Source organism: Periophthalmus magnuspinnatus, chromosome 6, assembly GCF_009829125.3.
Source record: "Periophthalmus magnuspinnatus isolate fPerMag1 chromosome 6, fPerMag1.2.pri, whole genome shotgun sequence".
NCBI lineage: Eukaryota > Metazoa > Chordata > Actinopteri > Gobiiformes > Gobiidae > Periophthalmus > Periophthalmus magnuspinnatus.
In genome coordinates, this window is record NC_047131.1 from 26,658,421 (window position 1) to 26,685,234 (window position 26,814).

General features: G+C 39.8%; 2 protein-coding genes across 4 annotated transcripts; one reads left to right on the forward strand and one right to left on the reverse strand.

Moving 5' to 3' along the window:
- Positions 1 to 321: 321 nt before the first annotated feature.
- On the reverse strand, positions 322 to 11,802 carry mlycd (malonyl-CoA decarboxylase). Its single transcript, XM_033968044.2, has 5 exons — positions 11,263 to 11,802; positions 8,707 to 8,819; positions 8,006 to 8,162; positions 7,546 to 7,698; positions 322 to 3,973 (listed from the first exon to the last, which is right to left on the reverse strand). The coding sequence occupies exons 1-5, from the start codon at positions 11,800 to 11,802 to the stop codon at positions 3,428 to 3,430; spliced, it is 1,509 nt and encodes a 502-aa protein (XP_033823935.1). The 3' UTR covers positions 322 to 3,427.
- Positions 11,803 to 26,757, forward strand: zgc:173742 (DNA topoisomerase I, mitochondrial). 3 transcript variants are annotated; one of them, XM_055222735.1, is made up of 20 exons: positions 11,803 to 12,149; positions 12,397 to 12,514; positions 15,507 to 15,561; positions 15,723 to 15,754; positions 18,148 to 18,267; positions 18,348 to 18,429; positions 18,510 to 18,640; positions 18,767 to 18,882; positions 18,966 to 19,087; positions 19,824 to 19,946; positions 20,015 to 20,202; positions 20,423 to 20,567; positions 20,650 to 20,793; positions 20,922 to 21,107; positions 22,449 to 22,517; positions 24,581 to 24,695; positions 25,050 to 25,177; positions 25,247 to 25,347; positions 25,550 to 25,699; positions 25,820 to 26,757. In XM_055222735.1, exons 2-20 carry the CDS (start codon positions 12,399 to 12,401, stop codon positions 25,920 to 25,922), a joined length of 2,226 nt encoding a protein of 741 aa, XP_055078710.1. In that variant the 5' UTR covers positions 11,803 to 12,149; positions 12,397 to 12,398; the 3' UTR covers positions 25,923 to 26,757. The 3 variants fall into 3 exon arrangements, with proteins under 3 accessions (XP_055078710.1, XP_055078713.1, XP_055078711.1); XM_055222738.1 differs by having other exon boundaries at positions 12,107 to 12,199; XM_055222736.1 differs by lacking the exon at positions 11,803 to 12,149 and adding an exon at positions 12,263 to 12,313.
- Positions 26,758 to 26,814: the final 57 nt, after the last annotated feature.

Here is a 26,814-nt window from a genome sequence, read left to right on the forward strand (position 1 = left end):
ATGATATTTGAGAAAAACAAGGTCCAGAAACATTAGCTGTGGCTCAAGTCCAAAGTGTCTGTCCATTTGAGTCTGTTTGACACTTAAGTCCATCTGCTTCCAGTGGCTTTGTCCATGAAAAACTGAGAATTTCCATCAATGTAATGTCTGTCTGATCATAGTCATGTGATCAGAGGTCAGTGACTTCCACTGAGAAAAAGGGAGGATCATCACCCACCCACTTTTCCATAATATTATTTCTATCATTATCTAGCAGGTGTCATCAAGAATGCCTGAACAGCATGCTCATTTTGTATCAGTGAAACACCCAAGGTTATTTTTAAACACATTATTTTTTATTTTATTTTATCAGGAAGTCCCATTGAGATTGCATACCATTCACAATTAAAACATACAACATTTGCAATTAATAAAACGCATAGTAATATGTACATATAAATATTTACTGAACAGTTAAAACAATTACAATAGTCTGAAAAGACTGTTTAAATTCACTTAAGGTGCACAAGGTATTCAGTTTAGTTTCAGTTGTTTATGTTTATGATACTATTCTATAAATTAGGGGCATAAAATCTAAAATTACTTTTCCCTTGTACTGTGTAGATTTGTGCTACTGCTAAGGTCAATCTCTCCTAAGTCCTGGTATGGTAAAGATGAGAATTAAATTGAATCAGGGAGGTGAGATACTGTGGAAGTTTTACCAGTAAAGCTTTGTAAATGAAAACGTGGGTGTGTATAAATCTGCAGTCAGGTCCAGCCAACCCTGCCCTACAGATCACAGCAGTGAGTATAGTAATTGTCAAAAGTAATAAAACGAAGTGCACTGTGGTAGATAGTATAAAGATTTTTTAAGGTACTGTTTGCTGCGTGACCATAAATAATGTCACTATAATCCAGTGAAGAAAGGATTGTAGATTGACTCAGTGTTTTCCAATTTGTATATGAAAAACAGGCTTTATTTCTGTAAACAAAACCTATTTGAATTTAAAGTTTTTGTGAAAGGTTGTCAGTGTGTGCTTTATGTATTTGTTATCCAATCAAATACAGTTATTTATAATGAGGGACTTGTTCAGTGACGTCACCATTTAAAGTACAGATGGGATCGTAACAGCACTTATTTTGTACTATTTAGTATTGCATGTCGGTTTAGGGCATGAGGGTTCGGCTACTCTTTGTCAGTTAATGTTTTATTTTTAACCTTGTATGGCCTACACTCCGGACAAACGAATCATGTCTCAGCTTGCCAAATTTGTGCTCAATAAAAGACATTTCTATTCTGTCTGTGCACTTGATATGTAGGCACTATATGGCAAAGGTGACAAGAAAGTTGAGAAGGGGTAGTCATGCTGTTTCTATGGCAACCCACCACTCACTTCTCTTTTCTGTGTAGCACATACGTCAGGGTCCACTCCGCACACACACACATGTCTACTCATCCAGGGAGCATCTCTCAAGGGCATCCGTTAAACAATGCTTTTTTACTCTCCTCCTACTTCACATCTCAGCGCCATCAATCTGGCCATTTGCCTTAACTTTATTTCTCACTCCATTAGTTTCTAGGACACATAACAGCACCACAAAAAAGAGGGAGGGGAGGAAGCTAGCGGAGCTGGGGAGAGCGAGTGCATGAGAAAAAAAAAAGTGCAAGTGAAAAGAAAGTTTTACCCCTCGGAGATATAAAATGTAATTTCACAGTCAACTTGGCGTGATGTATTATTTCGTAACAAAGGGATGTGAGCCCCGCTTGGCACCTGTAGAGGTACAACAGATTAGCAGTAAATCAGTATTATTAGTCTTGTGTGTGTAAGTAATGTAAACAGGAAAGACACGGAGACACTGCTAGGATGAATGAACATAAACTACACATTTCAACCAGGGAGGAATAAATATACAGTAAGGGCCCTGCAGTCATGTATGTTTTGAAAAATGTGTTCTATTGTTGATTGTACTTATTATTATGTTTGTACTTAAAATATCAAAACTGCTAAATATAAAGACATCTTGGTAAAACGGGTAAGTTATTCATTGTGAATCGTGTTAATTAAATTCAATTCAGTTTTACACAGTTTTACATACAGAAAATATAACACTTAGGCAAATGAGACAATAAAACACCAAGATCCTGTTTAGCTAGAATTAAATGCCGGGGAGAAGAGGTGGGTCGCTAGTCTAGTCTTAAACTGTGTTAAAGACTGTGAGGATCTCACAGGCAGAGGGAGGGTGTTCCATAGTGTTCTGGTATTAATAAGGACAGAGTAAACTTGAAATTCCTATGCATTTCATTATTCAGTATAATGAAAACATCAGACACAAATCACAAAAAAGGCCAGAATATCTTTGCTCTGTCACCATAGTTTGAGGTGTTTTATTGAACACTGATGGGGACAAAGAAATATGTTTTTTTGCATACTTTTACATTTTAAAGTCTCCAAGTACAGCTGATTTTACATGCTGAAAGTTTGACAACTTTATTCGCTGGAGGTGTAGATTAAATGAATAGCCTCCCAGCAGTCAGACGATTGAGCCAAATTACAGCATTACCACACTGTTTATTGCAATAGCCGCGCTCTGTCACGCCGTTATCTGGAAACATGGGGCTGCATTGATGGATGCCTGTGCTTCATTAGCTACAGTCTCAGTTAGAAGCACACACACAGTCTTATACAGCTCCAGCCAGGAGTGCATCAAGGCAAAGCTGACATCCACAAAACCAAATACAAAAACACAAATAATAAGAAATAAGTGTTCAAAGATGGGTTTCATAATGTTGTCTACATAAGAGGCAACTAAGGGCTTTTCAAGTTTAAGGTAAACAAAAGTGACCAAATACTAATCAAAAGACAGTCAAAACATAATCAATGTGATAGAATGTAAAAATAAACATCAGATATGTCAAATATTGATCCATGCAAATACATCTTACACAGATGTTGTCTTCATTCAAACTTTTACCTCTGTCACAGTCGCAAGGTCATGTATAAATGGTTTTAAATCTGGATTTCAGTTAAAATGTTGGAACTTATCAGTAAAGCCATTATTCAGAACATCTGAACAAAATACTGTACAGATATCCAAAACTATACAATGGAATTTTATTTTTATGTATGAATATTGGTTCTTTCAACAAAATGAGTGTGTTTAGTCAGCATTATGATAAGTGCTGGGTAGTTTTATCTATAAACAGGCCAAGAAAAACAGATGATAGAAAGGATCCAGTCTTGAAATACAGGGTGTGTGAAAGTACATGAATGCAAAACATTTCCCAATGATTATGTTTTGGCACAGTATTATGCATGCTGTACATTTATGTCTTTGTGTAAGTACAACAAATAATGCTGAAAAAAAAGCTACATTTTCCCAGCACAATGAGCAACTAAAGTAATTAAAAACCTATTTCTACAAAAAAGTAACAAAAAGAACTTTAATATCATAACTTGCTGTTCTTCTGAAACTGGGACACTAGGCTGAGCACCTGCTCAGACGCTGTAATGACCTTGTTCTGCAAGTAGAGTGCACTGTTGTGGGACGTCTCACTTAGGAAGTAGCGATAGTTGACCATGATGCCACAAGAGTTGGCCATGCCCCTGGGGCTGGTGTCCGCGTGCCAGTTCAGCCTCCACATAGTGGCTCCATTCTGAAGGTGGAAGTTAGCCACAGGGTTGAGGGCGTATCCTCTCCTCTTCTCTCCATAGAGGTACCAGGCACACAGGCGCATAAGAACAGGCTCCAGGAGCAGACTGAGCCTTTCCGAGCGCATCCACTCACCGGTGCCGATGAGTTTCCTCAGGGCATCCATGGCCGCCATGCCCGGTGCACAGTCTGTGGCCTGCTCCACCTCCCTCCACTCCTGCTCTGACAGCAGCTCCAGACCACGGCCCTCCTTACGGCACTGGTTCAACAGACCCTGCAGCCATGATGTGAAGCCCGGGATGGGAGATAGACTGGAGAACTGGCACATGTGTGGAAACTCACTCTGGAATCACAGGGAGTCACAAGTACAGAGAATGTGTTAAGTTAAGTATAGATCATAGGATTTTATTTATGGATCTCAATTTTATTTGCAATGCCCCTGAGTTCTGCAAAAACACTATCTATATTACAGCAGAGATGTTGTAAATAGAATACAACCAGTGAAGGACAGCTTATAGCAGCATGTGGACCCCACCGGAATACAAAGACCATTGTTGCAGTTTCAGACGACAACTGCTCAAATACCCAGCACCAGGCTGACATTTCTGTTGCTTGTGGTCATGTCATTTGCTTCTCGGACAGGAAGTGAATTCAAAATCAACGATTCCCAGCTGACAAAGACGGACGGTTGGTCCCTCACTCCCAAGCCCTTGTACTTTCACCTATAAAATGTATTGTCCTTTCAAACCTCAGCAGTCCTCTTCCACGGTTCCTTCTCTACGCCCCTCTTCTGCTAGTCTAGTTTGATAAATGACAGAGCAATGTGGCAGGCGAGAGAAGTGAAGATCTACAGATCAAAGTGGGGAGGTGTCAGGGCGCCCCCTTGGGAACCACATGTGTGTCACCATGGCTCTCAGAGCACATTGTTCTCCCTTCTACCTTGCCTTGATTTTGCCCCTGTCTTCACTTCAAAAATCAAAAAAATCATACAGTGCTGCGCAGCGTCTACCCCTTGGTGTGCTGTCTCAGTCTGCAGAGTTATGCTTTGTTGACTCTAACCTTTACTTTGAACTGCCGGCAGCACCTGTGGTAAAACTAAAGGATTGTTGTTCCCAAACTGTGGTAAAAAGTAACAACTGCTGGTATAAAGACATTTGATTGTTTTTTTTGTTTGTTTTTTATTCTGTGAGGTAGAGGTTATTCGGATGACATCACAGTCATGGCAAATAATGACATTTACTTCAATAAAAGCTCAAAACACATCTATAATGTGAAAGAGCTGCTACAGCTTAATCACAAATATAAAAGTCTACAACTCTGCTAAATATTTAGTTTGAACCTGACATCTAAAACAAGAAAATCAAATAAACAGTAGTAGGAAACTTGTTAATAGTTAGCTAAACAACAGGGACACTGCAGACGACACACACGGACTTAGACGTTGGGATCAGACCATAGACTGTATATATAAATGTGTAACCGCCACGTTCCAAATAGGACGTAATTATGGGCGCGCTTCCGGCTCCATCGCTCCATTAAAAATTGTCACCCCTCTGTCTGTAACTGCTGCAGTGAGCCTTGTCATTTTGGTTTTAAAATGTTCACATTAACCCGCCCTACATGATCCTGGTATTTTTGTATTTAGTCCTCATTTTGTCCTGGTTACTGTATTATTTTATTTACTTAGCTCAAATCCATTTCTTAACCCTTAGAGCATGTCACTGTGGTAATATAATTTTCTTGGATACTAAAAATACTATGGTGTACTAAACTACTGTGCCAAATACTTTTCTGTGAGGGGCATAAAGTTTGAGAATCGCCAGTCTAAGATACAAGGTCTCCAAATGACTCTCAAGGAAGAATAAAAAAGTCATGATGGCAGAACAGCACCCTTGGGTCCTCTCTACCAAGACAAGCTGGACCACCTCCCTTCACCTTAAATCACCACAGTGACCTTTTCTTTTGCACTCCATCATCTCTGCCTCATCTCCATGGTCCCTCTGTGTCCTGCAATGCTCCAGACCTCACGTTTTACATACAGATAAAACCTGTCACAAAGCTTGATTCACAGTGGAATACAAGTCCAGACATAAGGGAAATAATAAGCACTTTACCATTAATGGGTCAAAAGATCCATCCCATTAGACTTATAAAATGTATCCCATCCCATTACACTTAAACATTTTATCTAAGTTCTAAAGCTTGTCATAAAATATCAAATATTTCACAGAATAATATGAACAATTACAGTATTTAGGTCAAGTCTATTATTTAGTTGTTGGCTGGGAAAGAGGGAGACGACAGATAAATGTAGGGCTGTGCAGTTAATCCAGACTCATTCATTTTTAATAGTCAGTGATATACTTGAGCCTTTTAAATGTGTCTGTAAAAGTGGTTTGGAGCAGAGTTCAGACTTGGAGAAGGAAATGTGACTTTTTTGTTACAGTAATGGTAATGATTAAGTCTATTAACTCCATTCCAAGACAAAAAAAAATGATTCATTTGTTGCCATATCTTCCATCCCTACATAAATTATTGTTATGCTTTAGTACAAGTAGTCATTGTGTTAAAAGTACACATATAAGCTGGAATCAAATCTGCTCTGAATAACAAAGTATTTTGTGGATTTGTAGATTGTGAATGTTTTTTAATAGAAATTTCAAGATTTCTAATTAACGATAGTAGTATAGTGACCCATTTATATTTGACGGATAACCAACAATTTACAGTTACATTTTGCTTGAAAATGCCATGTACACTTTAGTATGACATTCAAATGATTTGATGAATGTGGTAATGCAATAATTAGACAGCTAGTCAAAATAATTACGCTGAGTGTTTGTGTGTTATAATGTTTGTACCAGTCTCTCTATTATTAGCCTGATTTGTGTGTAACGTGACTTGAAACAATTTTCATCTTGTTTGGGAAACAAAAAAAGGAAACCTACCCTTTGCAATAAGAACAAAGCCATATAAATAAACCACCATTTGTAACATGTGGCTTATATAGAGATGCACCTGTGTTGATATCATCAGCTGGATTTAAGCATTGTTTTGTTCTGCCCCAATTTGTGAATTGATGCCCCAGGTACATTATCATTACTCAAATGAACTCACTGGCTTTGTTCCTAAAATCTCACATTGTTATAGTAATGAGTTCCAACACCATAATTGGGCATTTGCAATTTTTGGATTCAGCAGTGCAGCAATTTATTTGTCTGGCCAGCCAACAGTACAAACTTCTGCAAAACTTTACAAAGATATGTAGCACTTAAGAGTTCAGATGACGTTATTGAAAGATTGATATTGTTTTAAATGATAGATGACCAATGAGCTCCTCAGTTTCTCATGTGTCAATGAAATAACCTGACTGCACGGCTCTCTGTTTGGCCTGAGATGCAGTGGAGGAAAACCAGACTGATAAATATTCTGTATAGACACCTTGAGAACCACACTGAATCCTACGCTATAAATTTGAATGGAATATTACATTCTGTTTCATGCCAAAAGCTAATACAAATTAGATCGTAATGCCAACTGGGTTACAAATACAGTAGATTTTGCTTTTAATTGAATAAAGTGCAGGGCATACAGTGTGCCTGAGTCGAGATACACCTTATGTAGCTGGAGTCGTGCATTTCATTTCATTTCATTTCATCATGTTTATGGATTTTGATTATTGGGAGCTTAAAAAGTGTTCCCTGCACAACTTGTGTAATCTGGTGGTAATGCAGTAGTAAAGAGCTATATGAATTGTTGTAACGCATCATTTGGGACTTTTATACTCTCTATATATTTACCAGGTGTTGTGTTCTTTTCATTGCTACAAAGGTTTACATTTACACTGTATTGACATTTTGCAGCTTTTATTTGAATTTTTACTTTTACTAGTACTTTACTTTTACTGTCACCCACCTGTAGCTCCCGCACCACTCGTTTTATGAGGTAGTTGCCCAGTTCTACGCCTTGCAGACCAGCCTGAGTGGAGGAGATGGAGTAGAAGACTGCTGCATTTATTTTATTCACATCCTCTTCTGCATCCAGCGTGGAAAACTCCCTGACAATCCCCTGATCGACACATAAGCACAATGGTATTCTTGTCAAGTGGAGAGCCCCATACAAAAACTGTATACATCTATTGTTTTATATATTCTCATTTTATTACAGCTTAAATGTCAAGGCAAAAAAGTGCAGTATTCAGAGATGTTGCTCCCAGGGTAATCTTCAGTTTAAAGGTCTTGTTTTTTTGTCCACAGGGCTATAATGCATTTGTCACACAGGAGTGGGTACAAACAAGTAAATCTGGAGACTATCCTTGAAGGTGCAGTAAAGTGAGGCAGAGCGATAAACTATAATGTGGAGGTAGCGAACTAACCTGAATATTGTTGGAAATCTCCTCAGTCAGGGCCACGTGAAGTACGACCAGCGGTTCTCCAGGCATGGCAGCATGCGTGAAGGCGTAACAGCGACGATATGGCCCCACTCTGCGCTTCAGGTCAGTCCAGTTCCTCACAGGGTGCACTGCTTCATACCTGGAGAGAGACAGAAGAATTATAATGTCACCTGGAAACGTCAAATGGTTTAGGTGTAAACAGTTCTGCACTTTGGGGTCAGTGTTCCCATGTAATGGACAATCCTCTTGACAGGTGGCGCAGTGGCTAAGTGGCTACTGGCTAGCATTTTTGCCTCACAGAGAAGGTATGGGCCTTTCTGTGCAGTTTGCATGTTGACCAAGCCTAATTCAAGATCTGATCCCCACTGCTCCAGAGGCATTAGAGGTTGGGTCAAATGCAGAGGACAAATTTTCTTGTGGGGACAATAAGAGTATTGCTACTAAACTACAAATAGTTCTTAACATTAAAAATAGGCATACAAGAAGTAAGCAAGATAACTGTAATTACCAGGAGGGGGGTGTGTGCTTTGTTTTGCAACTGTGCCTCCCTGGGACAAGTTTTCCAGATCTTATAGTGACAGCAATTGGGTACATAAGAAAAAACTTAGCGAAGATTAAATGCACATCATATTTAATTGGAGATGAATGCATTTGAAAATTGTAAAGTGTGTTTCTTGACTCACTGGCTAATCTTTTGAAGGATATCACAGGGTGACTGCCAGGTGATCCTCTCTAGTTTTAACAGACCCACCGAGAACCACTCCGACAACAGGCTCTTCAGAGTGCTGTTTAGATCCTATAGAAGAGGAAGAACCATCAAACACAATCTGGTACAAGAAACCAGCAGCCAGGCAGTCACAGGAAGCAAGCTACACCTCATGAGTTTTGTATTAGACTACTGAGAGAAAATCAAAACGGACATGAATACAAATGAGGCTGAAGTTAACAAAATACAATCATACTTTCATGTGCCTAGAAAGAAATGTAACAAAGAATAGCTTCCAAAAGATGTTTTTTTTTAATGTTTTTCCCTATATTTTTTATCAGAAAAGTTGCCCCTGCTTTCATGTGTTTTTGAACAATTCCAGCTCATGTGGTGTACAGTGTGGGATGCACGGTCCCCTGGGTGTCTGCATGCTGTTTGGGTGTTTTCACATTAGATGGAGTGATTTGTTTGAGCTTGCAAAGGGTGTCGGAGAGCCACTTCAATAAACAACTTGCCATTTCAGAGTAGGCCTGTCCCCCTGTAAAGGTCAGACTTCATTTAAAGCAAATCTCTTGCAAACACACAAACAAGCCGCCGGTCCACATGCACAAATAGAAAACGAGCAGATGTTTGCAGCTCCAGTGGATTCTTTCGCTTCTTTCATATCATCTTGTCAGTCAGTCAGTCATAGTAATAGCTCGTACCAGCAAGTTCAAATAATGGTAAAAATACAAGAGCTACATTCTTGGTGCGTATTATCAAAAAATACAAATAAAAATGTTATGCAACAGTGGCTAAAGGATAAAAGGGTTTAAAGAGTAAACCTTGAAGGGCAAAAAAAAGCCCAGAAACTTCAAACTACACTTTCTTGTATGCCATATTGCGTGAACTATCCCATTATTTGTACTTCACAAGCCTGGGGTAAAATAATCTTTGATGGTTGATAATCCCAAATCTGTGCTTTCAGGAGAAAACAGCAAATCCACAACCCACGAGACTGAAGCCTCTGCCTTAGGTAGCCAATTCTCACCCACACAAAAGCAAGGCCAAGCAGAGATGTGCATTACTTTGACCTCTCCGAAGATGGAAGAAGTCTTTTGAAATGCTGCGGTCTAGCATTCTAAGCGTGATTGCACAGAATCAGAAGGAAAATGGAAAGAAAATAAATGTTAACTGCTCAGTTGTGAAAAGAAAATGGAGGCAGTTGTATTCTTGTACGAGGAATAGAACAATGGTATGTAGCTGCTATTTGGAGCAACAGAGGCTGTGCCAATACCTTTGCCCCACTAGGATAGAAATGCACATTGCTCAGATAGAAAACTGATTAAACATAGCTTTAGCTTTTCTTGGCAACAGTACAATGAATGAATACAGAGCAATACAGCAAGCTCAGTATTATAAAAATAATTTATACAGAAAAAGAATTGCTAGCAAGGGGGGTTAATAATTAATTAAAACCACAGATGAATTATTAACCGATAGATGCACAGCCTAATTTGTAACCATATATAGCCAATAAATATCGACAAATGTATACCTCAGAAAAGAAGAAACAGAAACTAGACAGAAGAGCTACAGATATGAATAATGCCATGTGCAGCATGATTGAAGTTCTGGTGATAATCAAACCAAGCCAATGTAAGCAAGTCATTCAAAAATAATCTGCATTTCTCTATTCGGTACGCAAATTCTTTGGATTACTGCGTGATTGCACAGTCAGGCAGTTTCAAATGAAATTAGCATATTAATAATGTACTGGACAATTGCCTAATATGATTGTCACTTATGAGCCCTGTGCACAGTGACCATCTCCACAGCAGGTCTCACACAAACAAAGGCACTCTCTGAATACAACGTGCATGCTTAAAAGGATACAGTGATGGCCCCAAGTGTAAACAGAGCTGAAAAGCCAAATAATACAATGATTATGAACACCACAGCAATCTAAAAATGCAAAGTGCCAACAATAAAAGTACAGGCTGAGCTGACCAATATTTCACAATAGAAATAGCTCTAGGCTCAGAAATAATTATAATATTAGGATGGGAATTGGTTTGTGCAAGTTGTCTAAAGTTCATTATAAGACTTATAAAATGTTGCTCTACATTTACTGTTGGCTAAAACATTTTGGTCTCCTATGAGTTGTTGTGAAGTCTATTGATTAATTTTAAACAGAACGACCTTAACTACATCTGACAAAAATCTACTCTGTTGTTTGCCTCTGAGGCCACGAATCTACCTCATGGAAAATATAAGCTTTGAGGACTGGTTGCCTAAAATACACCGGTAACCTTGTACTGTAAAGTGAAACTAGGTGAAGGGTCAATGTCACTTAAGATGTGAAGATCTAAGTCATGGGACAGGCTGCAAAGAAGGCTGCAGTGGCTTGGGGTCAAAATGTCAGCTGATCAATTCCCTTCTGCTTTAATAACCATTATAATATATACATTTTATATCATTGCTGCTGATTGACACTAAATTGTTTTGATACACACGAGCATCCGTAGAAATTGTAAACAAACACATGCATTACCCTTATTTGCGGACTGTCACTCGCTTTAGATGAAATTATTTCCAGTAGATCCGTGCGAAGGTCCACCAAAAACTTGACTCCCCCTTCCACCCTACTGATATGGCTGAGTAATTGTCTGTAACGAGGAATTAGACTGTAACGCAGCCTGTCTTCAGCTTGCAAGATGGTTGCTAAATCTCGAATTTGAGTGTCCAAAAGCTTAACAGCAAGCTCAGAGACACTTTTGTGATCAACACCAAAGTCTTGTGATAGTTTTGTGAGCAAACTGAGCTTATCTTCCGTGTCCAAACTTTTGTAGAAATGCATAAACTCCAGACTGTTGGATTCAGGTGGAGGGGGCGCCTTGTCTCTGGTCTCGTATGTGGGTAAAGGTGCAACCACTCGGGCCAGTATCTCCTCCATGACCGGGGACCCGCGGCTACAAACCGGTGTCGAGAAGCAGCGCCAGCCGCCACGCTTCCGGGCCTCCACAAAAGCTATCGGATGTCGCCAACACCTTGTACTACTACGAAAAGCAAAGATAAGGCGTTGGGATATCATCGCCACAGCCAAAAGCAGAACAGCAACACCAAAACAGAGAGTTGAATCACTTCCGGGTTTTTCTTAAAGAGACAGTAACCCACCTGTGCGCGCGTTCAATCCAAACATCACAGAGATAACTTAGTGAGTGTGTTAAACAGTTAGGTTTAGTTAGTTAAAGTAGCTTAAATACCACGCACATATTACTAAGGTTAATTTGACACGTATCACTTAGTTATCATTAGTTTTAGAAGCGGTTATGATAAAATTCAGACTTTGGAGATCTGGCTACTTCTTCAGCCAATCAGAGGCCGGTAATCGTTAGCCAAAGCAACAGTGCGCGCGCTGTTAGCAAAGAGGATCCGGAGGTGAGCCAGGTCTTTAAGATTTCATTTCTGTGCGTTTTCCGACAACCAAGGTACATTTAGTTCACCACACGACTGCACTGCACAACTACATTTGTGTTTTCTCTTAATTTCAGTCACGTGTTATTAGCCCTTTAGCTAACAAAGTAGCTAACGTTAATTCTCTGGTAAATGCACTGATCTCTCAGGCATACACGTTTGTTGCGATTGTAATTTAAAGCGAAAGTATGCTTTTTGTTTTGTTTTACAGAAATGGGACGAGAGAAAAACTCGAAAAGAGAAGAAAAGGTCAAGCAGAAATCTTCAAAACTGAAAAAGCTGAATGGTGATGAAAGCGCTGGGGCAGGGGGAGACTCCACCAGGGACAGGTGAGAGGGCTGGGATTTGCTAACAGGCAAGGCATGGCAAGTTTATTTGTGTAGCACAATGCCCACACAAAGTAATTCAAAGAATAAGATGGACATTAAAGTCACACAGATCAACATAAATAATCACAAATAATCATAACAAAATTACAATTAAAACAGAAGAGTGCAGAATAAAAGCCTTTCAGTCACATGCACAGCTAAACAGAACTGTTTTGAGCCTGGATTTAAACATTGTCAAAGTAGAGGCCTGTCTCCCATCTTCAGGAAGACTGTACCAGGTTTTAGTTGCATAAAACTGAAACGCTGATTCTCCATGTTTAGCCCTGACTCGGGGCACCAGCAGGAGGCCGGTCCCTGAAGTCCTCAGACTGCGAGATGGTTCAGGTGTTTAGCCACTACAGGAGTGCATCAATTATCGGCCAAGTGCTATTTATTTAAAAAGGCTCTTAAGGACTGTTTCTGCCATGACTGTTATCCATCCATCCATCCATTTTCTTCCGCTTATCCGGGGCCGGGTCGCGGGGGCAGCAGTCTAAGCAGGGACTCCCAGACTTCCCTCACCCCGGACATGTCCTCCAGCTCCTCCGGTGGGACCCCAAGGCGTTCCCAGGCCAGCCGAGAGACATAGTCCCTCCAGCGTGTCCTGGGTCTTCCCCGGGGCCTCCTCCCGGTGGGACATGCCCAGAACACCTCCCTAGGGAGGCGTCCAGGAGGCATCCTGAGCAGATGCCCGAGCCACCTCAGCTGGTTCCTCTCAACGTGTAGGAGCAGCGGCTCTACTCCGAGCTCCTCCCGTGTGACCGAGCTCCTCACCCTATCCCTAAGGGTGCGCCCGGCCACTCTGCGGAGGAAGCCCATTTCAGCCGCTTGTATCCGCGATCTTGTCCTTTCGGTCATTACCCAAAGCTCATGACCATAGGTGAGGGTAGGAACGTAGATTGACCGGTAAATCGAGAGCTTCGCCTTCCGGCTCAGCTCCTTCTTTACCACAACGGACCGATACAGCGACCGCATCACTGCAGACGCTGCACCGATCCGCCTGTCAATCTCACGCTCCATCCTTCCCTCACTCGTGAACAAGACCCCGAGATACTTGAACTCCTCCACTTGGGGCAGAGACTCACCACCCACCCGGAGAGAGCAAACCACCTTTTTCCGGTCGAGAACCATGGCCTTGGATTTGGAGGAGCTGATTCTCATCCCAGCCGCTTCACACTCGGCTGCAAACCGCCCCAGTGCCTGCTGCAGGTCCTGGCTCGAAGAAGCCATCAGGACAACATCATCTGCAAACAGCAGAGATGAAATCCTGTGGTTCCCAAACCAGGCCCCCTCCGGCCCCTGGCTGCGCCTAGAAATTCTGTCCATAAATATAATGAACAGAACCGGTGACAAAGGGCAGCCCTGGCGGAGTCCAACATGCACTGGGAACAGGTCTGACTTACTGCCGGCAATGCGAACACAGCTCCTGCTCCGGTCATACAGGGACCGGACAGCCCTTAGCAAAGAGCCCCGGACCCCATACTCCCAGAGCACCCCCCAAAGGACACCACGAGGGACACGGTCGAATGCCTTCTCCAGATCCACAAAACACATGTGGACTGGTTGGGCATACTCCCATGAGCCCTCGAGGACCCGATGGAGAGTATAGAGCTGGTCCAGTGTTCCACGACCAGGACGAAAACCACACTGCTCCTCCTGAATCCGAGGTTCGACTATCGGTCGGATTCTCCTCTCCAGTACCCTGGAATAGACCTTACCGGGAAGGCTGAGGAGTGTGATTCCCCTGTAATTGGAACACACCCTCCGGTCCCCCTTTTTATACAGAGGGACCACCACCCCGGTCTGCCATTCCACAGGTACTGTCCCCGACCGCCACGCGATGTTGCAGAGACGTGTCATCCAAGCCATGACTGTTATTGGTATCAAATATCTATGCCAATACTGAAAAATGAGCTGGATCAGGTAGCGGTTCCATGATCTCGCTTAAGCTGATGTCCTGGTTGGGTGTTTAATTGAATCATAAGACTATTTATATGCTGATTTTGGCCTAGAATGTCACATAATGTCAGTGTAGTCCTTCAGTTGTCCAGGTCTGATCCATAGCAAAAGCCGAAGTTTAAATCCGTCAACCGGCCAAATTGTTGTAGGAGTGAAGACGTTTCGCTGCTCATCCAAGCTGCTTCAGCTCTGGTCAGAATGCTTGTGAACACACCACCTTAAATCGATCTGAAGGGAGGGGCTAACTTCACTGAAACTGTAAACAGCTATTGTCTCCCAGTAGGGTCCTTAAGGGTGAAACTGGAGACAGTTGCTGTTCAGTTTCAGTGAAGTTAGACCTTAACAATGGGCAGATACTTAAAGTCATAGTATTGATATTGGTATCAGATCTGAAAATGCTGGATTGGTGCATCCTTGGGAATTTAACAGCTACTGGGAAACCTCCTGGAAACTGTATCAAAAGCATGGGTGATTTTGTGTTTGTAGGCCTGTCACAATAATTAGGCTATTATATTGACTTATAGTTCATTAAATCAAAGCTGAAACAATGCATTTGGAGGCTCAGTGTATACTTTAGTGTGTATAGTGTGGTGAGGTTTTTGTTATTTCTTTTGTATTCAAATTTGAGCCGTACAAATTTGAATACACAGCTCTTATGGCAAACTTGGTTAATTTATTTTTTGCAGCCCATGCCCTTTAATTTATACTGTTTATTAAAAAAAATATATATATTCTTGCTACTTGCTTGCACTTATTGGATACAAATTTGGTTTCAATATTTAAAAATGGAGCTTTGCGAGTCAAAAGTTGAAGAATTTCTTTTTTTTTTCTTTTTTTTTTAATTAAATGCCTTTTATGCTTTGTCAAGTGTACCTTTAGTATTATAACAAGTATATCTTAAGTCCTAAAACTTGGTGCTTAGCATTTTTGCAAACGAGTTTTAGTATAGCCTTATGACACAAATTCTAACGAGTTCTCTTTATGTTTCTCTCAGTGCAAATTCAGCTAGACCTCAAGAGAAAATTGAAAATGGAAAAGTTCACAAAAAGGTAACATCATTGGTTCTTTTCAGTTCAGAGGCTAGTACGGAGCGTTGCCAAATAAATAATTTTAGTGGAAATATGTTTAATGCATAATTAAGGAGATCACCATGTTATGACTGAGATGCTCTCATGTGTTGCTGTGATTGTTTTATGTTCTGTCTCCATAGGCTAAGACTGAAAGTGTGCAAGTAGACATCAGGTGAGTCCAAAAAAACACTGTTAAGACAGCATATAAAAATGTATCCAACTATCAGTTTACATACCCTGTTTTGGATCATATCTTGTCCTTCCAATTCCAAAAGTGTTTTTTTTCTTCTTCATCCAACACAACCAACTGCATTTGGTGCCAACCCAATCGTCTCAGAGAAAATGTAATTTCTTTAAATTTAAAGAGAAATCTATACAGCTTGTCAATGAAAAGAGAATATTAGAAAGCACTGTTGTATATTTGGCAGGGGGTTAACGGCATAATAGGCCAAGGGCTTGCTGAATTAAATCTGCGTCCACAGCCGTTTTTCTGGAGAGCTGTTAATGGGTTGTTTCTGAGACATGGACCCAGCCCAACATAATACAATGACATTATAAAAAAGGTGGCCAAGAAACTGTTTTTGCCAAACTGTGGCTATTAAATTTTACCTTCAGGGTGACTCTGAAACCGAGTGGGTTGGAGAGGAAGGTTATTACTGTGTTGCAGAATTAGGTCAGAAATGTCCGTAAATGTCAATGGACAAATGACCACCCACTGTTCCTTGTATAGCTTTTTTCATGGATTTTACTCAGTGATGCACTTAAACATGGCTATGTCGAGGCATTCTTTTGAAGGGAAGCAAAACTGTCAGGGGCAGCACTGTTTCTGAGTCTGGGATTATTTATACAGAATCATAGGAAAAAAAGTAAACTCTTGAAATGAGGATATTGTAGTTTTGCATTATTAAGAGTGTCATAAATGCACATAGCTAACTGTAGTTACCCTATTCATAACTAGCTTTTTATGATATAAAATGTATTGCCCTGCATAAACAGTGTGAAGAATAACGTATAAAAAGATGCATGCACACAGTGCTGGTTGTGAGCTAAAGAATAAACAGGTATATAATATAGAAATTAAATGCCATTTATCTAAACTGTAAAAATTCTGTATTTTAAAGCACAACTTAAACATGGTTATCTCATGACCAACACCAGAGAAAAGTATTTCTGCAACTGGTGTCCACTGACGTGGCTGTAATGGTGTGTTTGAGTTTGAATCCAGGATTGTGAGCGCTAAGCCAGTGCGACCATATAAAGCAAATGAAATGTGAAGTGATGGTGAACCCTTCTTTAATTGCTTTACTTAATTACTTAACTTGGCCTGTATCTATAATCTCTTTTTTCTCTTTGAATTTGAAGTCTCATTATCTTATCTGTGTTTAAAGCATGCACACAGAATACTGTTGTTATGGGATACATTTGTAATTAACCTAATGTTAGCCGTAAAGCCAAATTGTTACTTTTTTTTTAGTTTGTACAATGCTTAAAATGTTGTTTGTGTAGTTAGAGCCAGTCTGAGGATTTTGTCATGAAGAAAAAAAAGTTGGAAAAAGCCTTTGAGTGATGAAGAGGACCCTTTGGAAGGTTCTTCAGCTTCAGTTGTGTAAGCAAAATGCTCAGAGACAGCACAAGTCCAACCTGAGTTGTAGACAGAAAGAGCATGAGGATGTGAGGAAATCCGACATTGCAGCATTAGGACTGCAGACAGGGTAAGAAGACTTTGGGATAGTGCTGCAACCAGCTTTATGTGAATGACCAGCTTTTGTATAGATTCAGATCAAACCAAACTGTAGTGTAGAGCTGAGCTGATACAAGAAGTGCGGGGAGGGCATCTGGATGGTGCACGGACATCCCAGTGTGAAGTCTTAAGTTTTGAAATAGCTTATATATACCAATAGTTCACACACACGTTTTTATCTGGGATAGCAACCCTAAAACTGCAGGCACGGTTACTGAGGCGCCAAACCCCTCCCGGGCCCGTCCCAGCAAACAATTTTTGGTTCCCAGAATGTTCGGGGAAGATTATTTTTAGGTTAGCAGAACACTCAGTGAAGGTTACTTTTGGTTGTTTTGAGGTTAATTTTGAAAGTTTTATGACTGTTGTGCAACATTATTTTTTGGTTACTCCTAACGTTCCATTAAGGTTCTCTGAACATTCCTCTAACCTAACTTAAGTTGTAACCTTCAGGAAACCTTCCCACAACATCCCCTAAACGTTTCCCTAACCTCTGTACATTTTAACCTTCAGGAAACTGCGTGATTCACGCCATGGCATATGGACAAGAGGAGGGCGAAGATTTTAAGTTATGCTATTATTAAATAAATGTACAAACCAACCCGTGCTGCATTTCATTTTCTCTAGCTGTGGACACTGGTCTTACACACCATGCCCTCAATTTGCTCCACCTAATGTTTTGGCATGGCACACTTCTTGTTTAGAGCTCCACGCCCCACGCTTTCAGCAGTAGTGCTGACACTATCTGCCAACAGATTATCTCACTAACGCTACTGTTGCTTTAAGACCTGGGGCAAGATACTGCCCAATTTCTTTCTGTCTAGTAGCAAGCAGATAAAACAGGAGCCTGAAGATGATAATGAAGACTTTATATCAAAGAAGAAAGGCCAGAAAAGGAAAAGAATTAAAGAAGATCAAACTGAGGCCCCTGCTAATTCTACTCCTAGGTTGTCCATTTTTTGTAAGAAATATTTTTTGACATTTAAGCTCATGATTTTTGTTCAGCATAATATTTTATTTTCTACAGTTTAGTAAGGAAAACTAAAGTGAAACAAGAAGATGACGAAGAAGCATCCCAGAAAAAGAAGAGTAAAAACAAAATGAAAAAGGTCGACTCTTTTGGGTTTATGACCGCTGGGTGGAATTGAATACATTTTAAGTTTACATCTTTGCTTGTTAATTTCTACAGTCAGTCAAAAAAGAGGAGGATGAGTCTGCCCCAGTCTCAAAAAAACCTAAAAGGACAAAGGAGGAAATTCAGGAGGCCAAACTCCTAAAGATTAAAAAGAAGGAAGAGGAAGAGCAGAGTCGTTGGAGATGGTAAGAACTTTGTGTTTATTGTCTAGCAATATTGTAGTGAGCATGTTCACTAAACACAACTTCATTGTACAAGTGTACTACTATAACACTGCTGTTTGACATGTACACTTGTATTATCTTCATCAGGTGGGAGGAAGAGAAGTATGAAGATGGTGTTAAATGGAAATTTTTGGAGCACAAAGGACCATACTTTCCTCCAGAATATCAGCCTGTTCCAGACAATGTTCATTTCTACTATGATGGTCAGACAAATTGTATACAATGGATGCACAATATAAAGCCTTTCACGCCCGTGCCAAGCCTCAAAAAGCATTATCTCGTGCAGGTAAACCAGTAAAGCTGAGTCTGGCTGCTGAAGAGGCGGCTCTGTACTTCGCCCAGATGTTGGATCATGAGTACACCACCAAAGATGTGTTTCGGGAGAACTTTTTTAAAGATTGGAGAAAGGTAATAGTCATTTAATTATGAATAAAATATATTACTATCCACATTTTGTATGTATGACTTATACATGTATGCTCGTTACAATCATGTTATAAAGACGCCATATCGAGCCCCAGGCATTTCATACAGAATTAATTTTGCACTGCTTAGTGCTCAATGCACTCGAAAATACGATTTGTGTGCAAGCATTGATATGCTAATCCATACAAGGAGCTCCCTTGCATATGAACAAATCCAATTAAAGTGTTTTATTATAGCCGGAAAAACTGTCTACGCTTCACTGCCCTCAGTGCCCACCCTCATCAAGTGTCAGTCATGGTTAACACTTGCAGACTGGCTGCTTGTATTTTGTGTCATAATGCCTCTGATGAGGACATTTTAAGTGGTCACTTGTAAGTCTATGTTTGAATTTCAATTTTGGTATCAAAGCCTGTGAAACGGATAACTCGGGCTTTAAGTCGGTATAGTACCTGGCCTCTGAAGTCATGATATTTCAGAAAAGTATACTTTATAGATTAACAAAGAAGCAGTCTGTACTGTAAGGGACCCACATGAACACTGATTATTTTTCCCTTTGAATATCTATTTTGGAGCTATTAAATAGAAAGAAAGTGGTATTATGCATGATGCAATGATGTGACACAGCTGTGTACACCTTGTATTGGGTTTTCTCTAGCTGATGCATGTAATGATGAGATTTCCACATTTGTTGTATTAAATCTCAATTTTCACATTTAAGGAGATGACTTCAGAGGAAAGGTCAATTATTAAAGACCTGAACAAGTGTGACTTTGGAGAGATGAATGCCATGCACAAGGCTAAAGTGGAGGCTCGGAAATACATGACTAAGGAGGAGAAACAAGTAAATTAAGGTTACTCAAATGTGCCATGTGCGTATACTTTTGCAATACTAACTGAAATTCATTCTAGACTCTGAAAGATGCCAACCAGAAAATTGTGGACGAGTTTGGCTACTGCCTACTGGACCACCACAAGGAAAGAATTGGCAATTTCAAGATTGAACCTCCAGGGTTGTTCCGAGGGAGGGGGGAGCACCCAAAACGAGGCATGCTAAAGAAAAGGATCCAACCAGAAGACGTCATCATAAACTGTAGCAAGTGAGAACCAACTTGATTTGGATAAATTGAAGGTGTTATGTGTTGAGCAAAAATTGCAACCCTTTAACATGACTTACAGACTTACAAGTCAAAAATGCGTTTCATGACTTTAATTTAGATTTTCGACTAAATTACATTTCTCGTGCCCTCACCACGACACTGATTTAAACATGCTGAAAATAATACTGTTCCAATGTTTTTGTGTTCTTTGCTATGTCAGAGAATCCAATATCCCTGTGCCACCCGCTGGTCATCACTGGAAAGAGGTCCGTCACGATAACACGGTGACATGGCTGGCCAGTTGGACAGAAAACATTCAGGGATCCATCAAGTACATTATGCTCAATGCCAACTCAAAACTAAAGGTAGGTCTATTGACTATTAAGTACAGGCTGTACATGGCATCGGGTGTATGGATTTCTTCATGAATACTTGCCTTAAAAACAGGGTGAAAAGGACTGGGAGAAATATGAAGTTGCACGGAAACTGAAGACGTGTGTTGATGACATCCGATACCAGTACAATCAGGATCTTAAGTCTAAACAGATGAGCACGCGCCAGAGAGCAGTGGCCCTTTACTTCATAGACAAGGTGTGTTTTCAGCCCTTTATGGTGTTCCCACTGAGTAGTGCAATAGAGATCAACACAATATTTAATACAAATCTAAAATCTTAAGTGTTCGTGGCATTTTAATGTCTGTTTCCACTGGGCAACATCAGCTGGCCCTGAGAGCAGGTAACGAGAAGGAGGAAGGAGAAACGGCTGACACGGTGGGCTGCTGCTCACTCAGAGTGGAGCACATTACCCTGCACGACAAACTGGATGGTGACGAGTATGTAGTAGAGTTTGACTTCCTGGGTAAAGACTCTATTCGCTACTACAACAAGGTCCCCGTCATTAAGAAGGTAAAAGAAAATAGTCCCGAATCCCTCTCTGGTATATAAAATCACTGCCTGGACAAAAAAGTCACTCACATGTGCTAATATTTGAATAGACCATCTTTAACTTTGGTCATGGCACACATTCGTTGAGGCATTGTTTCAGTAAGCTTCTACAACATCAGAACATATACTTGTGTTCAGTATAGCCAAGATTTTGTATTGATGATTGGACAGTTGGACCACTGCACAGAGTCGTGAAGGTCTTGGTGAAGGTCTGGACTCTGAGGTGATTAATCTGCTTCAGGGAGCATGAGACATCGGTTTCACACACTTTTTCATGATTAGAGCCTGTTGAATGCTGCAATTGTGATCTTGGAATATGTCTGTGCTATCAGGAATGAAAAATCCATTGTTGGAATAGCCAAGTGAATCGGTGTTCAGGTCAGCTCACCCCATTTTTTTGGGTGACAAATGTTGAATGTTGTACCCATTTGCTTAGTTAAATTCAGGTCTTGACTTTTTGGCTAGGTGGTGTATTTTATTTATTTATTTTATATTAAAGTTTGAAAGTTAAAGGGAAAAAAATCTGTCTAAAACTTAAAATTACATTAAATTGTATACATTTATTTAAATTTACCATTTGATCCTATACTAAAGTACACTGAAAAGGTGCAAAACATTCATAGTAAAACTACTATCAAACACAACTCATTTGAGCTGTAAATACTATTGATTAGTGATAATACATAAATTCAATACATACATACACATTCAGATACTAGTGTGTATACATAGCCTTAAAATATATATTGCTATCTCTTCTCTGGTGTTACCCTAACCCCATATTATCTTCCTAAAAACAGAAAAGGAAATGTTAACACCTGACAGCCAAAGTGTTCTGTTTCTTGGCTGGACATATAATTATTCATATGAGCCTATTCTAAATCAACACATTAGCTAAAATTAATTAGTCTCTTGCATATTTTACCATCAATTCCCATAGAAGCAAGTGTGATTGCTGCTAAATGTCACTTCGAATAAAACTCAACATGAAAAGCAGTGAGGAAATTCAGTTTCATGCTGTTGGAAGTCACCCTGAGAATTGTGGATAGGAAAGTACATGCACAAACAAAACAAAAAAAATGTAATAAATGTTCAATTCTTAACCTACCTAAAATGAACTAATAAGAGCTTGTCATTTTGACACTTACTTAAACTTGCTCTGTTAGACCTGCATTGACCTTCGAATACACATTTTTTGCTTGTCGAAAAAGTCTTTTATGCAAGATTGCTACTCAATGAAAAGTTATATAAAAAAAAACTGATGGAATGTAGTAAAATTATTTTATTTTGTGTGGGTTGTAGGCTTTTAAGAATCTTAAGCTGTTCATGGAGAACAAGGAACCTGGAGATGACCTGTTTGATCACCTTACTGTGAGTGTTTCCATTCTTTTTTGCTGTCTTTTAATGAGGTAATTGTGAGTGGAACCTGGCACACAAGTTGTCTATTTGTACAACTTGTTACTCTTGTTAACTTGACACTTCATGCATATCATAGTCTAGTATATGTAAAATGAATTATAAATGGACATGAGCTATTGGTGTGTTGAGAGCAAAGGGGAAAAGTGGAGCATCATCGGTGAGGAGAAAGGAAGCATACTAGAAGCAGGGATACTTGGAAAAGAGTGAAAGTTCCAGCCGAGAAAAGGGCATAGACTTTGGCTGATAAATATGAAACTGCACAAGTGAAAATTGCTACACGGATAACATTTGTGCTCACAAAAATTCTCCATTCTTCCCTGCAGCTACAGGCACCAGGCCTTGCAGAGTTGGCCATGTGCATGGTTAGGTCAGTGCATAGATTTATTTTTTAAAGCTTCAAACTCTGTTCAACAGCATTACATTTTGAACTAGGCCTCCAGCTAACACTGCCCATAAAGTACATTAATATACATGTCTTCTCTTGGAAACTGGGCTGTTTCTTGCTCCCATACCATGACCTTAGGTTAAGTGAGTGGATCACTGACAAATGCATTCCCTTTTAATACATTTAAGAGCTACAAGTGGAGGAAATGGATCAGGCACATGCCCACACAATGCAAGAAATTAATGAAAGCTGGAGTGTGGGAGAACGAGCCTCATCAAGGTATACAAAAATGTATTGGAATTAAAACTCAACTAGTTGAAAGTGAGGGGGCTTAACACAAAATATGAAATTGTGATTTTTCTGACTGATTGTAGTTTATTTTTAAATAAAGATTCAATTCACAGTGCACATTTTTAAAAGGAGCATTCACACTAAAGGAAACTGAAGTGAAAAGCTAAACTAATGTAAGAATTGCATGCACTTGTTTGTAGAGATCCAAAGAACTACCGGTACATAAACCGGTGTTATACATATACCAAAATGATTTCAGATTTCTAATTGCAACCATTCGAATTGCAGTTACAAATTAAATAAGGCTTACCTTGCTGCCACGGACAAAGGGGTAAGCTCTGCACTGCCTCTTTGCCCTCCAGTGTCACGAAATGCCAGCCAGTGGTGGAGGTGGAATGGTAATGGCTGCTGTGGGCAGGCCTGATTGACATGTGGAAAGGCCAGACCACTGGGAAGAGGGGGTGTACAGGGAAAGCGCCAGGAGATGACAGCTGAGTCAGGTGAGGCCAGGCTAAGGGGACATGCTGGACCATGGCTTGGGGAGAGTTTGGAAGGATGGGCAGAATCAAACCATAGACAGGAAGCTGCAAAGATCTTTGGCAAAAAAAAAATCATATTAAACAAATTAACACTCCTGTCTGGTAAAGGTTTGCTTACATGCTTTATATGTACAAGTATATACAGGAAGTAGCTGAAACAAACACTTAAGTGTGAAAAAAGAATTGATATAGTCAGATACTCTAATTATTGCCTTCACAAAATCTTTCCTGTTAATATGAATAATACCTACACAAATATACGTTTTATAAACATTGGTAAATGATTAGTAATCCACTTTATAACAGAGCTGTGAATGTTTTGTATTTACATGCAGTAAAAGACAAAAATTGTTTCATAAAAAGCTGGGTTGCTCTCAAGTGCAACATTTTAGAGTCACAGCTGAAGTATTAATTGCATTTATAATAGACATTGAACCTTTTAACATAGAACTACACCTTTGCAATAATCTACTGTACCTGCAGCATTATAATGACCCATGTTTGCCAAACTTTAATATAGAATGGAGCAAGAGTTTAGTTAAGACATTTAGATTACCAACCTTTATGATGATGATTGACTTGTTGGAAACTTAATGATTATCTCACTTAAACTGTGATAATTTTATATTTTATGAGAAATGTATGTTTTGTTTAAAAAAAAAAAACAACTTTGTCTTGTCTCTCGCATGAAAATGGTACCACAGTGCCACCTAGTGTTTATTCTTTCTGAGTAACACTCAGTGCTGTGTATATGTACATATTAACATGACACAATGTTGTTTCTCTATTTCTCTTTTTAGACACAAAAGCTCAACAAGCATTTGAGCTCTCTAATGGCGGGGCTTACAGCAAAGGTTTTCAGGACATACAACGCTTCTATCACTCTGCAGCAGCAGCTGAAGGAGCTCACAAACAGTAAGTCATTTTGATAATGTGTCTCATTTTTGACAGTTTATATTTTTAGCTTGATTCAAGATAGGCTGGTGTCAGACATCAATCAGTTTCTAGGCAGTGGCAGCAGAAGCCATCTTGGCCTGACTCTTATCTAGGCCCTCTAGGCTCCCTGGATGTGCCAGTTTTTCATTCTGAGATAGAACTGTCACATCTCCTTTGACTCTGAGAGGTAGTATTTCAGATTGTTACTTAAAAAACTGGACATAAACCACAGAATAAAGTAAAGTAAATGGGTGGACACAGTTTGTTATGCTTTGGGTTGTTTTAGTTGAATATTACATATTTTAATGAGAAATATTTGGTTACTCTCCAAAGAGTGGGACAATGTGGCAGAGATGATTTTGTCGTACAATCGAGCAAATAGAGCTGTTGCAATTCTGTGTAACCACCAGCGGGCGCCGCCAAAGACCTTTGAGCAATCGATGGCAAACCTACAAGCCAAGGTAAGACTATTGTTTCCTTTTTTATAACAAATTAAAACATGAATATTACAAAATTAAATCTTGTTTCAGATTGATACCAGAAAAGAACAACTTGCACTTGCTAAGTCGGAACTGAAACAAGCTAAGAAGGAGGCCAAATCTAAGGACAACTCTGACCCTAAAGCGCAGGTGTAAGTATCTTGTTTTATATACTGCTTTAACAATTAAAGAAACACAATTACTAGGGCTATGACGCATGGTGATAATGCAGATATTATGAGCTGCTGTATCAATATATTGCTTTTATGAATGAAAGGCTTTTACTGTTTACTGCTGAGGGAAATTACTGGATAAGAAACACTACTTGCATTGAATGTATCCTGTTACTTACAGGTTAGTGGAGCGCAAAAAGGCAGCAGTGAAACGCTGTGAGGATCAGCTGCTAAAGATGGAGCTTCAGGCAACTGACCGAGAAGAGAATAAACAGATTGCTCTGGGCACCTCAAAGCTTAACTACCTTGACCCACGAATCTCAGTGGCTTGGTACGTACAAACTGCTGCCTTCAATTCAGCAGGTTTAGTTTGTAAATAAATCAAAACTGCAGATACTGACCTTTGATGATTCATACATGATGCATTATATATTGTTATTTTCTATTTCAGGTGTAAGAAGTTTGGGGTGCCCCTGGAGAAAATCTACAATAAAAGTCAAAGGGATAAATTTGCCTGGGCCATCGATATGACGGAGGAAGATTTCGAGTTCTAGAAACTGACCTTTTAAGGTTTGAGACGCAAGTGAGGAACCAAACTTTTAATTTTATTAGTTTGCAGTGTGTCTCTCTTTGACTGGCAGACATGATCAAGTTGAGCACTTGTGACACATTGTTTTTCTTTGACTCTGTTCTATTAGTTTGAAGCTATTTTTGCACTTTGAGTTTGCTATTTTCAGCGTTTTTGTTTTTTTTTTATAAATAAAGGTTCCTATACCGCAATCAACAAGTGCCAACTTAATATGCGCATGTACCTTTTAACATTAGACTGCCATGTCAAGTACAGGTCGCCATTGGATAGTAGTATTTGGGTTTATTGAAGAACATAGGATGAAATACATTTTGAAAAATGTACCAGACACAGCACCCATGTGTAGAAAAACTCCACTTAATTTCCATGACCATGGGCTCTAGACTTGAGGTTGACATTGCAAACAAAGACTTTACAATGAGCATTTGGACAATGACACAATTGTGATTTGGGCATGCCATCACACTAAAAACAAAATACGATTTGGAACAACCCTAGTGGCTGAAAGTACTCCTGCTGGTTCAAAACAGCAATACAATCACACCTGAATATTGATGTCATTGGCTCTCATATACTGCTGTGACAACTTCCCATGAGGAGAACCTTCTGCTTTTCTAGCACAGGATTTTCTCCCAATGTTATGCCTGGCCTTTACAGCTGTCCTTAGACTGGAATGTCTAGTTACTTTTGACCCACTGAAAAAAGGCTTAAACTGACCAATTTCTCGACAGGTAAACTACTCTGGTCACTGTTCAATTATTTCCAGATCTAACTATTCTGCTGTCAGACTATGGTGTCGATATGGTACAGGATACTCCATTTCACAACACATTTAACCATCCTAAACCATGAAACCA

Bases quoted from the DNA above. Each gene is read 5' to 3' on its own strand.
- mlycd (XM_033968044.2), bottom strand. From the start codon at position 11,802: ATGATATCCCAACGCCTTATCTTTGCTTTTCGTAGTAGTACAAGGTGT. The intron at 7,699-8,005 runs GTTAGTTCGCTA...TGTGTCGATCAG, and splicing joins AGATTTCCAACAATATTCAG to GGGATTGTCAGGGAGTTTTC. The intron at 3,974-7,545 runs GTGGGTGACAGT...CTGTGATTCCAG, and splicing joins GAGTGGTGCGGGAGCTACAG to AGTGAGTTTCCACACATGTG.
- zgc:173742 (XM_055222735.1), top strand. From the start codon at position 12,399: ATGGGACGAGAGAAAAACTCGAAAAGAGAAGAAAAGGTCAAGCAGAAA. The intron at 12,515-15,506 runs GTGAGAGGGCTG...TGTTTCTCTCAG, and splicing joins GGAGACTCCACCAGGGACAG to TGCAAATTCAGCTAGACCTC. The intron at 20,568-20,649 runs GTAGGTCTATTG...CCTTAAAAACAG, and splicing joins ATGCCAACTCAAAACTAAAG to GGTGAAAAGGACTGGGAGAA.